This window comes from Phascolarctos cinereus, unplaced genomic scaffold, assembly GCF_003287225.1.
Source record: "Phascolarctos cinereus isolate Bilbo 61053 unplaced genomic scaffold, phaCin_HiC Scaffold_3;HRSCAF=262, whole genome shotgun sequence".
Classification (NCBI taxonomy): Eukaryota; Metazoa; Chordata; class Mammalia; order Diprotodontia; family Phascolarctidae; genus Phascolarctos; species Phascolarctos cinereus.
The window spans coordinates 52,200,097-52,213,742 of NW_027555736.1; the positions used below are offsets into that span (position 1 = coordinate 52,200,097).

Sequence of the window (13,646 nt, forward strand, 5' to 3'; positions counted from 1 at the left end):
CATATATACAAATGTGTATATATACACATACTCATACACACACATACACATACACACATATGTACACACACATCATTATGTATACTACAGGAAGGGGTTGCATGCAGGGTATGTGATGGTAGCAGAACAGATGTAAAGTAGTATTCTCCATTTTCACAGGAAGTAAATCCTTGAGAGAAAGTGTGCTGCTGGAGTATATCCTTCTCTTTCCAAGCCTGTGAGTTCAATAATAAACCCTATTGGCTGAAGAGTTTGACCACAAAGCTGAGTTTTCACAATGTACTCAATGTCAACAGATGCCCAGCAGCTGAGAGATGATACTATCAGCTTCAGTTAAGCCAGGGTTACCTCTCTCAGGACAGCTGAAATTTTCACCTCTTGTCTAAACCATTCATTTCATCGTGTCTGGTTCATTACCAAGTCTTATTTTCTGCTTACCTGTCTTTGGTATCTCCTTAGACAGACAAAACGACTTGGAGTTTCTATCAGTGGGACTCAGGTCCTGGGGCAGGAGTGCTAACTTTTGCTGCTCCACAGTCTCAGACTGGGGTTTGGATGGCTCTTCAAGAAACTCATCCAGCGTGGATATGTCATCTCCCAATCCTAACAAATTAAAATTTCAGTGAAAAATTCTTCATAAATTGTATAACAGCTCATCACTACAGGAAATAATGAATAATTTTCAAAATATAAAAAAATCTACACTTCTAATTTCTGTTCACAAAGAGGCCAGTTCTTTGGCAGTTCAGTTTATTCCTATGAGTGTTTTGTTCATATTTGTTGGGAGGCAAGTTACAAAGACAGTATCTTAAAGAGATTAAGATTTCTAAGAATAGGATTTGGATTTCTGGTTCACAGCTTAAAATACGAGAATGCCAAACCTTGCTCAGAGATGGAGTTCACTTAACAAAGGCCAGTAAGACTTTATTTGCCCAAGTCTTGCAAATCTAATCAAAAAGCTATTAAATGAAAAAGGAAAGAAATGAGATGGAGAAAAGGGTCTGTATTCCAAGCTAGATACTGCAGAGCGTAGCTACAACATAGAAAATGGAGAAGAATTTCACAGTAGACAAAATCAAGAAAGGAAATCAGTAATTGAACTAGTAGACTCAGATGTCTATATACAAATGAACAAAAGTGTGGGTAATAAACAGGATAAACTAGAGATACTAATGGAGGACGCAAATTTGACCTCACAGTTACTAATAAGAATTGGAATGAGATCTCTGAATAGGATCTGGATCTGGAAGGGTATCTTATTCAAAAGGAATGGAATAGATATAAAGTGGTAGAACAGCATTGTATATTAAGAAGATACATTCACCGAGAGCCAAACCTTACCTCAGACACTAGTTATGTCACTCTGGGCAAATTACTTAACCTCTCTGTGATGATATAAAGCCTTTTAATTGGCTGTGAAGCTGAGGCTAAGTGTACATACTTGAAGGGCTAGACTCCTATTGGTCAGTCTCCGTTACATGTTAAATAAGGGGCTTGGACTCAGTGAATGCTAAGCTTCCTTCCAACTCCAAGTCCATGCTCCAGCCAGAAGAAGGAAGCAGGAGAGTGCTTCCTGTCACAGAAACAGTCATTGAGGTATATCCTATAGACCATTAGGGTATAAAAAGAAAATCAATGAGTTTAGGACATGGGGTGGGGGGGTGGGAGACCCTGCAGCCTTAAGGCCACATGTGTCCACCTAGGTCCTTAAGTGCGGCCTTTTCACTGAATCCAAATTGTTCAGGTAAAAGGCCACGCTTAGGGACCTAGAAGGCCACAGGTTCCCTACCTTTGGCTTAGGAAATAGATCACAAGCTTGACACACAGGGATGCTGTAACAGTTATCAGGATGTGCTAGAAAGCTCTCTTTCTGCCAAAAGCAAAGCAGTTAATAATAAATCCTTGATTTTCCTTAATGGTATTTTACTCCTCCAAAGGTGAAGAAAACAAGATAAAATTCAATTATAAATAAGATTCTCCCTAACAAGGAACAAAGTGTTGCAGGAGTGACATGATGGGAACTTTGGGGGGAAGTGACTACTATATCTTAGATTTTATGGCAGAGAAAGTGAAGAAAGGTACTAATAGTCTGACAATGCAACTTGGATTTGGGGAGAATAGATTTTATTTTTAAAAACTGAAATGTAATTTCAGGTCAAAATTCTTTCCCTGCCCTTCCCCTACCCATTAAGAAGGCAAGAAAACCAAAACTTGTTAAAAATATGTATAGTCATGTAAAACAAATTCTCAGATTGGTCATGTTGGAAGGGAGGAAGAAAGGAAAGGAAAAAGAGGGAGGGAGAGAGCAAGGAAGGAAAACAGGAAGGAAAAGAAGGGAGGGAAGGGGGAACGAATGAATGAACAAATGAAGGAAGGAAAAGAAAAAGGAAGAGAGAAATATGTTTCAATCTGCACTCTGAGTCTATCAACTCTCCTTCTGGAGGTGGATAGAATGTTTCATCATTAATCTTTTGAAACTGGTAAATCATTGTGTTGGTCAAAGTTACTAAGTCTTTCAAAAGTTGATTTAGCTTTTCAATATTACTATTATTATATAAACTGTTTTCCCAATTCTTTTTTGCTCATTTCATTTTGCATCAGTTCATATAAGTCTTCCCAGGTTTTTCTGAAACCATCCCCTTCCTCATTTTTTACAGCAATTCATTTACCATAACTTGTTCAGCTGTTTCCCAATTGATGGGCATGCCCTCAGTTTCTACTGCTCTGCCACCAGAAAAAGAGCTGCTATAGATAATTTTGTACAAATGAGTCCTTTTCCTATTTGTTTGATCTCTCTGTGGCACAGACCTAATAGCAATATCACTTGGTCAAAGGATATGCACAGTTAAGGATAGCCTTTTGAGCATGGTTCCAAACTGCTTTCCAGAATAGTTGGACTAGGTCTTAGCTCTGCCAACAGTGCATTAGTGTACCTGTTTTCCCACAATCCCTCCAACATTTGCCATTTTTCTTTTAGTCAATTTAGCCAATCTGATGGGGGTGAGGTAGTACTGCAGAGCTGGTTTAATTTGTATTTCTCTAACTGTTTGTGATTTAGAGCACTTGGTTTTCATATGACTATTGACAGTTTGGATTTCTTCCTCTGAAAGTTGCTTATTCGTATCCTTTGACTATCAACTGGGGAATGGCTCTAATTCTTGCAAATTTGACTCAGTTCTCTATATAGCTTAGAAATCACACCTTTAGGGGCAGCTAAGTGGTGCAGTAGATAGAGCACCGGCCCTGAAGTCAGGAGGACCTGAGTTCAAATCCGGCCTCAGACCAAACACTTGACACTTATTAGCTGTGTGACCCTGGGCAAGTCATTTAACCCCCATCGCCTAAAAATAAAAAATTTAAAAAATTAAAAAAGATGTAGAAAGCCTTGTGAGTGACCAGGTACAATCCTACCCAAATTCAACATTACTGGTTACATTCCCCATTCTTCTTACTTCCTTATTAAATTTTACTAGCCCTAACCAGAATTGTTATATTGGTAAAATTTATCTTTGATCTCTTCCCATCTTTCAGTACCCCCTCTGCTCCCTACTAGTGTTCCTATCCCTCCTTAAACTACGTATGTCCCATTCTCACATGGTCTTGCTCTAAAAAAACTAATCCTAATACTGCATTCCTCTATATCAAGAGTATCTACATTTTAAAAGGGGACTTAAAGACAAATAAAAACCTCAGTAATCCTCATTAATGAATCTGAAGGTGGAAATTTCAGACACAATGGTTGACAAATTGGATAGATTTGGGCAAGGGTCCATCCTAATATCCCTGAAATCACATCACTACTCTGTCCATTTATAAGGCCGGTCAGTCCTCCTCCCAACATCTCTAGCTCTTAGAACATTTCACCATGAACTCACCTTGTGGTACATTTCCTTTGCTTGGTGAAGCTGTCACAGCTCCTAAAGCTGTTAAACTGGACTCTAGCTTCCCTTCAACATCAACAGTCTCAACAATGCTCTTTTCCTTGGCTAATCTAGCATGAAGCTGTTTGGCAGCTTCATGAAATGCCATTTCCATTCGGATATCATTATTCTGAATTTCATAGAACAAACCTGAAAAGATATCAAACTGAATGACTTTTGAATCTCCAATTTTCACATTCTAACAAGCTGCAAATGTTAACATTAAGTCCCATTCTTGACACAGTTCAAAATAAAGGAATAAAATTAACAAAGAGAGGGGGGAAAGGCAATCTTACAAAGAAAGAAGACACAGACTGCAGGATGGCCATACCGAGTAAAGTCCATGCCACAGCATTGGCTGGTTCCAAGCAAGTGGCATCTTCGAAAAAAATTTCTGCTTCTTCATAGTGCTCCATCATGATAGCCACAAGACCACACAGTAGCAGACTGAGGACAAATATCATTAGCATCAGCCCCATGGTGACAACAGTTGCTTAACAATGAACCACAAAAAGCCCACATCCCTTTCTTCCTTCCATACCTGTCTATGTTTGTCTGATTCAATGAAAGAGCTTTACGAAAACATTCTTGTGCTTTGAGAATATCATTGGTCAGAAGGCAGAATGAGCCATAATCCAGCCAGTGTTCCAGGTTCTGGTTATCACGAACCAGTCTCTACAAACAAGAAACATTAGGAGCATTAATGCTTCTACTGTTATTTGTGAACTACCATGTCATCTGTTTTTATGCCAACTTCAAACTCAAAAAAGAACATGAGAGTGTTAGACATACGGTAAACATTTTAAAAAATACTTGTTGAATTGTGTTAAGAGATCACAATCCCAGCTTAGGTCTAGTTCATTTAACCACAGAACCTACAAACTGTATTTTGGCATTTCTCTACTAACTCTCATTAGTTTTCTTGCAGTCATGAAATGTAAACAAAAATTGATCAATAGATCTTTATATTTGCCTCAAATATCCAAATGCCTCAAGAATCTGAAATTTCATCCATATAATAACCATTCGGTTTTATATAGATTATAATCTCTCTACAATTTGGATTCTCTTTGGGCCTACAACTTTCATGCACTGTCTCATTTCTTATCACTAATTCATTGCATTATGACTTATATTGTATAAAATATCTGATTCTCTATATTTTCCTGTATCTTTTTAAGACCCAGGAGGTAGTCAGTGTTCTTTTCTCTTTCTTTTAAATTCTCTACATATATCTATTGCAACTAGTCTATTTAATGCTCCATTCAACTCTATAATTTCTTAACTTTCCGTTGAATCTAATATATTCTGATCGTGAGGTATCAAAATATTTCATTATTATTAATTTTTGGCTATTCCTTTGTGCAATTCTGTAAGGTTTTCCGTTATACATGATACTGCAGAATTAAGTACACACATTTTTAAATGGCATATTTTCATTCTATATATCACCTTTTAGCATCACATGTCCTTGTTTATATCATTTAATGCTTTCTGGCTTGAATTGTACTTTATTTTGTATAAAGGTCATGCCAGCTTTTCATGATTTAATGGTTGCATAGTAAATTTTTTCTACTCTTTCATTTTAAGTCTCTTTAAATCTTTCTGGATTAAATGTACTTTGTATCAACAAAGCTTTGCTAAATTGTGTATTTGAATTCATTCTGTGATTCTTTATCATTTTATTAGCAAGTTTAGTCAACTTATCTTTAGTGCTACAATTGTTAGTTTTGACTTTTCTTTAATTTTTTGATCAGGAGATAATGCACATTATCCTTAATCTTATTATTTCTCCTATTAACTCAAACTTGACAAAAACCAATCTAAACAAAGTTTCTCTGTCATATTAAAGCTTATGTTGCTTTCTTTAATTTGGACTTCCTGTTTATCAATTAATCAAACAATCAATAAAACATTTCTTAAATGTCTACTTTTCCTAAGCACAGTCATTGGGAATAAAAAGAAAAAAAAAATTAAAGAATCCTTAATCTCAAAAATATTACTTACAATCAAGGGAGATCACACTCACACATACATGTGTATGTATATACGCATAATAAACAGAAGGTAGTTAAATGCAAGGTAATCAGGAAGGAAGGATGATAGTAGTTGTGGGAATCAGGAAACATTTTATATAGAACGTGATGCCTGAGCTGAGTCCTGAACAAAGGAAAGGTCTCTGTGAGGTGGAGGGGAAAAGCAAAAGCATCCTAGCCTAGCAGAACGGCCAGAGCACAAGCACAGAAATTCAAAATGAGGTGCCATGTGTGAGGAACAGAGAGGTGGACAAGTTGGCTGGACTATGATTATGGGAAGAGGAGTAATGTATAATGCAGCTGGAGAACTAGGTTCAGGCCAAGTTGTGAAAGACTTTAAAAGTCAAATCAAGGTGTTTTTGATTTATTCTGAAGGCAATGGGCAACTATGGGCACTTGTTTAATAGGGAATTAACACAACTGGACCTAAACTTAAGTAAAATCACCTAGATTAGCATCCAGGTGGAAGACAGATTTGGGTGGGCAGGGATGAGGCAGAAAGACTAATTCAGAGGTCATTGCAATTGTCTAGGTGAAAGGTGATTAAGGCATGAACTGAGGTGGTAACTGTCTAAGTAGTGAGAAGGGGATGGAAAAAACAATAAAAGTAGTTTTGTTTTAGAATTATACTCCTTATCGCCTCTCTTCTCTCAAGTTTCTACCCCATCATATACACACACATATAACAGGTATATGTATATATGTAGATATATATCTACATGCATGTAGATATATGTATATAGAGAGATATACATATATGTTTTCCCCCTTCTCTGAAACACCTATCTGAAATATTTAGAAGTTTAGACAAGTCAGTACTTTGAGGGTTCTTAACAAATAGGTAATCCTGATTTTAGAACTGTGAATTTTAAAAAATAACTATATTTTTGGTTGCAAAGTTTGGCTGCTATAGAAGTACTCCCTTGAAACGTACAAATCTCTGCAAACTTGATTCTCAATCTTTTGCCTTGATAAAGTATACTGAGTTTTGCTAGATAGATAGTTCTGAGCTCATGCTTCATAATTCTGAAAATATCTAATTTTGAAAATCTTAAATTTTCTAATTATCCCATCCTTATCCTACTTGAAAAGTCTGCTGTAATCTTGATTATGCTTTATTAAATGATTTCTGGATTTCTTTTAGCAACTTGAAGTATATTTTCTTTAGTGTTATAATGTTGGGTATAAGACTTCTGTGTAGACTACCCATTTTTGGTTTCTCTCATTCCTTACTGCTAAACTATATTTCCATCAACCTCTCTTTTGCATTGAAGTCACCAGGATCAAAGTACATGTTGGTCTAATTTGGAGAAGTCCTTTGTAGAATATCTTCATCTCCTTGTCATCTGCAATTGATGTAGGTACATAGGCCACAATTATTTTCACCGTGGTCTTTTCGCATTACAATATGAGATGACCAAATGTCCCATAAAATGAAGTTTCTTTCTTACTGCCTTTGGATATATGATAAATCCATCTCCACTATCTAATATCTAAGGAGAACCTCTAAGTCAGTTTTCCATTTAGACACAGCTTCCTTTTTTCTTCTGGCTTCCTAAAGGCCTGTCTTTTTAACACCAGTAGTTTTCCAATGATGTTATATGGCCGCAAGTCATGGAGAACTATAGTCTCTGAAGAACTGAAATGAATATTGGGGGCAGCTAGGTGGTACAATGGATAGAACACCAGCCCTGGACCTGAGTTCAAATCTGGACTCAGACCAGACACCTGACACTTACTAACTGTGTGACCCTGGGCATGTCATTTAACTCCAATTGCCTAGCCAAAAAAAAAAATGAATATTGCTCAGTGGGCAGTGGAGAAGCATGCAGTGGGAGTGAGCAGGCTACAATGTAAAACATATGGAATTGTGAAGAAGTCTCTCACGAAGGGGTGTTATTCAAGAAAGGTATCCTTGTATTGGTCTCTGATATCAGGTGAAATGTGTCCTGGCAGTGACCCAGCGAGTGCAGGGGCTCCCAAGTTCACCTCTGAGGGCTGGTAGCAGTAACCAAGAATCAGGGATGTCCCTTTCCATGGAGGTTCTCAACATGTGTGTCTCACTATTCTCCCAAAGGGCCTTGCATTATTAAGAACAGTGTGCAGAGTTTGGCAAAATATTTCATACCCATTTTTCTTTTTTTTTTTGCCACACTTTCTCAGTCCATCCATTTTCTAAAAGCTTTTTTTTTTTAGGCGATTGGGGTTAAGTGACTTGCCCAGGATCACACAGCTAGTACATGTCAAGCGTTTGGTCTGAGGCTGGATTTGAACTCAGGTCCTCTTGACTTTAGGGCCGGTGCTCTATCCACTGCGCCACCTACCTGCCCCATCTGCTGCACCACCTAGCTGCCCCTATTTTCTAAAAGCTAATGGAGGTCAGTGGACCCCGGAAGGGGCTTGTGAGTATACTGCTAGGAGTCCTCCCCTCAGAATAACTCCCAGAATCCTCAGGGTAGACGCTACTGAGAACCCCAAACAATAAGTTCTAGGACTAAGTTGGGGAGTGGCTCCAGAAGGTGTGCTAGTACCCATGCCATGCTATGGAAATCCTTAATCATCCTTATGTAGCTAACCCTCTGCTAGAAACTTTCCAGCTTTTGAATGTCCTTTTGAAAACTATGGCATTCCGAACTGAAGACAATAGTCCGAATGTTGTCAGACCTGGGCAGAGAAGAGCAAGACAGTCGCTTCACTCAATCTAGACACTGGCTCTCTTAATGAAGACTAAAATTACACGAGATTTCACATTCTTTAGGGACATTGAGCTTGCATTCTCTAGAACCACCAGATTTTTTTCAGATAAGTTATTCTTGATGAAGCTCTGTAGGCAAGCATATCCAATAATAATAAAAAACATGACAACAACAATAAGCATACCCCATCTGGTCCTTGGCAAGCTGATTTAAAACACAAACAAAAACAACTTCCTATCATAGTGTACTAGATAGACAATTGGCACCAGATCCAGGAAAACCTGGGTTCAAGTCCTGCCTGTGACTCATACTGGCTGTGTGACCCTGGATCAGTTATTTATCCTTTCAGTGCTCTAGGCAACTCTCTAAGACAGTAAGTTGTAGTAAGTAAGATGCTGAACTGCATTGATGGAGGGAGTTTCCTCTTGGTGGAGTTCTTTCTATGAGTAAAACCACAAGTCCAGGCCTAACCCTAAATTTTATCTTATTTAATTTGGCCCACTCTTATAGTCTGTAGATATCTTTTTGGAACCTTACTCTGTCATCTAATATATTAGTTATTCCTCCCAGCTTTTTGCCATCTGCAAATTTGACAAGCATATCATCTAAGCCTTTGTCATGGGGGTGGGGGTAGAGAGTAGGGATGGGGGAGCCAGTAGAGAAGCTGGACAGATTCTGCTACTTCTGGACAGGTTCCACTCCCACACAGACATTTTGTATCTGCTTAGTCTAGCACAACCTACTTTAAAAAAAAATATATATATATATATATATATATATATATATATATATATATAATTTTTTTATTTATAAAATTATTTTAAAATTTTTAAAAAATTATTTTATAGAGCTAGAAAAAATAATAACAAAATTCATCTGGAAGAACAAAAGGTCCAGACTATCAAGGGAATTAATGAAAAGAAATGCGAGGGAAGGTGGCCTAGCCACACCAAATCTCAAACTGTGCTATAAAGCAGAAATCATCAAAACTGCTTGGTACTGGCTAAGAAACAGAGTGGTAGATCAGTAGAATAGGTTAGGTACACAAGACACAGTAGTCAGTGACTATAGTAATCTACTATTTGATAAATCCAAAGACTCCAGCTTCTGGGATAAAAACTCACTATTTGACAAAAACTGCTGGGAAAACTAGAAAATAGTCTGGCAGAAACTAGGCACAGACCAACATCTTACACTATATACCAAGATAAGTCAAAATGGGTACACGATTTAGATATAAAGGGTGATACTATAAGCAAATTAGGAGAGCCAGGAATAGTTTACCTGTCAGATCTAAGGAGAACAAAAGAATTTATGACCAAACAAGAGAGAGAAAACACTATGAAATGCTAAATGGATAATTTTGATTATATTAAATTGAAATCTTTTTGCACAAACGGAGCCAATGCAACCAAGATTAGAAAGGAAGCAGAAAGCTGGGAAACAATTTTTACAGCCAGTGTCTCTGATCAAGGCCTCATTTCTAAACTATATAGAGAACTGAGTCAAATTTATAAGAATACAAGTCAGTCCCCAATTGATAAATGGTCAAAAGATATGAACAGGCAGTTTTCAGATAAAGAAATTAAAGTTATCCATAGTCATATAAAAAATGCTCTAAATCACAATTAATTAAAGAAATGCAAATCAAAACAACTCTGAGGTACCACATCACACCTATCAGATTGGCCAACATGACAAAACAGGAAAATGATAAATGCTGGAGAGGTGGGAAAATTGGAACACTAATGCATTGTTGGTGGAGTTGTGAACTGATCCAACCATTCTGGAGAACAATTTGGAACTAGGCCCAAAGGGCTAAAAAACTGTGCATACCTTTTGACCCACCAATACCATTACCAGGTCTACATCCCACAGAGATCATAAAAAGGGGAAAAGGACCCACATGTACAAAAATATTCATAGCAGCTCTTTTTGTGGTAGCAAAGAATTGGAAATTGAGGAAATGCCCATCAACTGGGGAATGGCTGAACAAGCTGTGGTATCTGAATGTAATGGAATACTATTGTTCCATAAGAAATGATGAGCAGGTGGACTTCAGAAAAACTTGGAAAGATTTATATGAACTGATGTTAAGTGAAGTGAGCAGAACCAGGAGAACATCGTACATCATAACAGAAACACTGTATAATGACCAACTTTGACAGACTTAGCTCTTCTCAGCAATGCAAGGATCTAAGACAATTCCAAAAGACTCATGCTAGAAAATGCTATCCACATCCAGAGAAAGAATCATGGAATCTGAATGTAGATCAAAGCATACTATTTTCTCCTTTTTTTTCTTCTTTCTTGTGGTTTTTCCCTTTAGTTCTAATTCTTCTTTACAACGTGACTAATGCGGAAATAGGTTTAATATGATTGTACATATATAGCCTATATCAGATTGCACATTGTGTTGGGAAGGCGGAAGTGGAAGGAGGGGGAGAAAATTTAGAACTTAAAATTTTATAAAAGTGAATGTTGAAAAATAAAGACAAATAAATGAAATGTTTTTAAAAGACAAAAAAGAACATGCTTTTTTAAAAAATTAATTTATTTTTAGTTTTCAACATTCACTTTTATAAGATTTTGAGTTCTCAATTTTCCCTTCCTCTTTCCTCTCCTCCCTCCCTAAGACAACGTGCAATCCAACAAAGGTTTTACGTGTACAATAGTATTAAACATATTTCCACAGTGATCATGTTGTGAAAAAAAATGAAAGCAAAAGGGAAAAACCACAAGAAAGAAAAAGCAAAAAAACAAACAAAAAAAGAAAACAGTATGCTTCCATCTGTATTCAGACTCCATAGTTCTTTTTCTAGATGTGGATAGCATTTTCCATCATGAATCTTTTGGAATTGTCTTAGATCATTGCAATGCTGAGAAGAGATAGGTCTAACAAAGTCAGTCCTCTCACAATGTTGCTATTACTGTGTACGATGTTCTCCTGTTTCTGCTCACTTCATTCAGCATCAATTCATGCAAGTCTTTCCAGGTTTTTCTAGAATACACCTGCTTACCATTTCTTATGGAACAATAGTGTTTCATTACATTCACATACCACAATTGATGGGTATCCCCTCAATTTCTAAGTCTTTGCCACTACAAAAAGGGCTAGCATGACCTATTCTTGATGAAGCTATGCTAACTAACTCTTAGTGATCTTCACACCCTTTTTTAGATGCCAACTAAACATTTCTTTAATAATACATTATATTAGGGGGCAGTTAGGTGGCTCAGTGGATAGAGTACCAGCCCTGAAGTCAGGAGGACTTGAGTTCAAATCTGACCTCAGACCAAACACTTGACACTTACTAGCTGTGTGACCCTGGGCAAGTCACTTAACCCCAATTGCCTAAAAAGAAAAAGAAAAAATTTTAAAAATAATACATTACATTAGAAGTGAAATTAAAATTGAAAAAAAATACATTACATTCTGGAATGTGGTACCACACTCTGCTGCTCCTATTCTCATCCTTTAAAAAAAATGGGGACTTTTGCCCTTTACCATTTCCATGACCTCTCTCTTGTTCCATGATCTTTCAGTATTCTGTGAGAATAAATTAGCCATCTTATTTGTTGGTTTTGTCAGATGGGATGCCTTCCCTTGTAGAAATGTAGACCAGTGGATACTACCAGTCTTTCCTTGGAATCCCCTGAAATCAGCATCTCACAAATCTAGGATACATATGTCAGACTATGCCCAGTTTTTCTCTCATTCTCTTTCATAAATTCTAAGATCAAGAGGTCACTTATTCTAAACATTCCCATAATTGCTCCTTCAGCTACCAATTCCTCTTCCTGGTCAAAATCAGGTCCGTAGATCCACTTACCAATTTCACCACTTTGTGCAATGTAACCTCCCTTGGCCAGGGTTTTATTTCTCTGCATCTTCCTGCCTCTGGCCTGGGACATTTAATGTGAAACCAGGTGCCTGGGGGGATTCCAATGTTATGGTCCAGCAGGTAATTTTTTTTTAAGGACTTCTTAAAAATTTATTTTTAGCTTTCAACATTCACTTTTATAAGATTTTGAGTTCTAAATTTTTCCTCCTACTTCCCCTCCCCCCTCCCCAGGATGGCATGCAATCTGATATAGGCTACACTTGTACAATCATATTAAACATATTTCCAACATTGGTCATGTTGTGAAAGAAGAACCAGAACCAAAGGGGAAAACCAGGAGAAAGAGGGGGGGAAAAGAGAGAGAGAAAAAATAGTATGCTTTGATCTGCATTCAGACTCCATAGTTCTTTCTCCACATGTGGATAGCATTTTCCATCATGAGTCCCTTGGAATTGTCTTAGATCATTGTATTGCTGAGAAAAGCCATGTCTATCAAAGTTGATTCTCATACAATGTCCAGCAAGTGATTTTAAACAAAGAGAATCATTGTGCTTTACAAAGAATACTTTGGAAGACATCAGAAAGGAATTTCTGAAATGACAAGACCTAGAGATGACAGGCCTCTGTGGCATCCAATGGGCCAGTATCTAGCTCCTGACTAGAAGGTCATTGCAAAGCCAATGAATGTTTCCACTAGTGCTTATCACAAGTCTATAGAACAAGTAGCGGGTCAATGTGGCAAGCTAAGACAGAGACCAGCCTGCATCCTTTACCTCTGACACAGAAATGCCTGGGAGTGATCCACCACCAATACACTTTTTGGACTCACCTGGGAAACAGGTGTCAAACAAAGAATGGGCAGAGGAGTTGAGATTCCAGTCCTCACTAGGAATCATGGGAAATCTGCCCCTTAGATGTTTTAAGCCAATATTGTTAATTTTGTTTTCCCTGTAGTTGAGTCCATTTAGTCTACATGCAAATAGGCAATCTTAGAAGTGAACTTGAGGAAGAAGGGAAGAGAATAACTGTTTGTTAAGTGCCTTTATTAAGGCATTGTGCTAAGCACTTTACAATTATTATCTCAATTGATCCTCACAACAACCTTGAAGGAAGTGCTATTTTCAAGGGTGGTTTTTTGTTTTGTTTTGT

At 37.4% G+C, this 13,646-nt stretch overlaps 1 protein-coding gene across 5 annotated transcripts in view; it reads right to left on the reverse strand.

The window, feature by feature from the left end:
- The window catches only part of CFAP70 (cilia and flagella associated protein 70), a 78,641-nt gene that overhangs the window by 11,113 nt on the left and 53,882 nt on the right, over positions 1–13,646 (reverse strand). For all 5 annotated transcript variants that reach the window (XM_078150837.1, XM_078150838.1, XM_078150836.1 and 2 more), the window contains 4 exons: positions 4,462–4,595; positions 4,252–4,367; positions 3,876–4,070; positions 439–603 (listed from right to left, as the gene is read on the reverse strand). In XM_078150837.1, the coding sequence (XP_078006963.1) occupies positions 439–603; positions 3,876–4,070; positions 4,252–4,367; positions 4,462–4,595 (610 nt within the window). The remainder of the gene's footprint in view (positions 1–438; positions 604–3,875; positions 4,071–4,251; positions 4,368–4,461; positions 4,596–13,646) is intronic.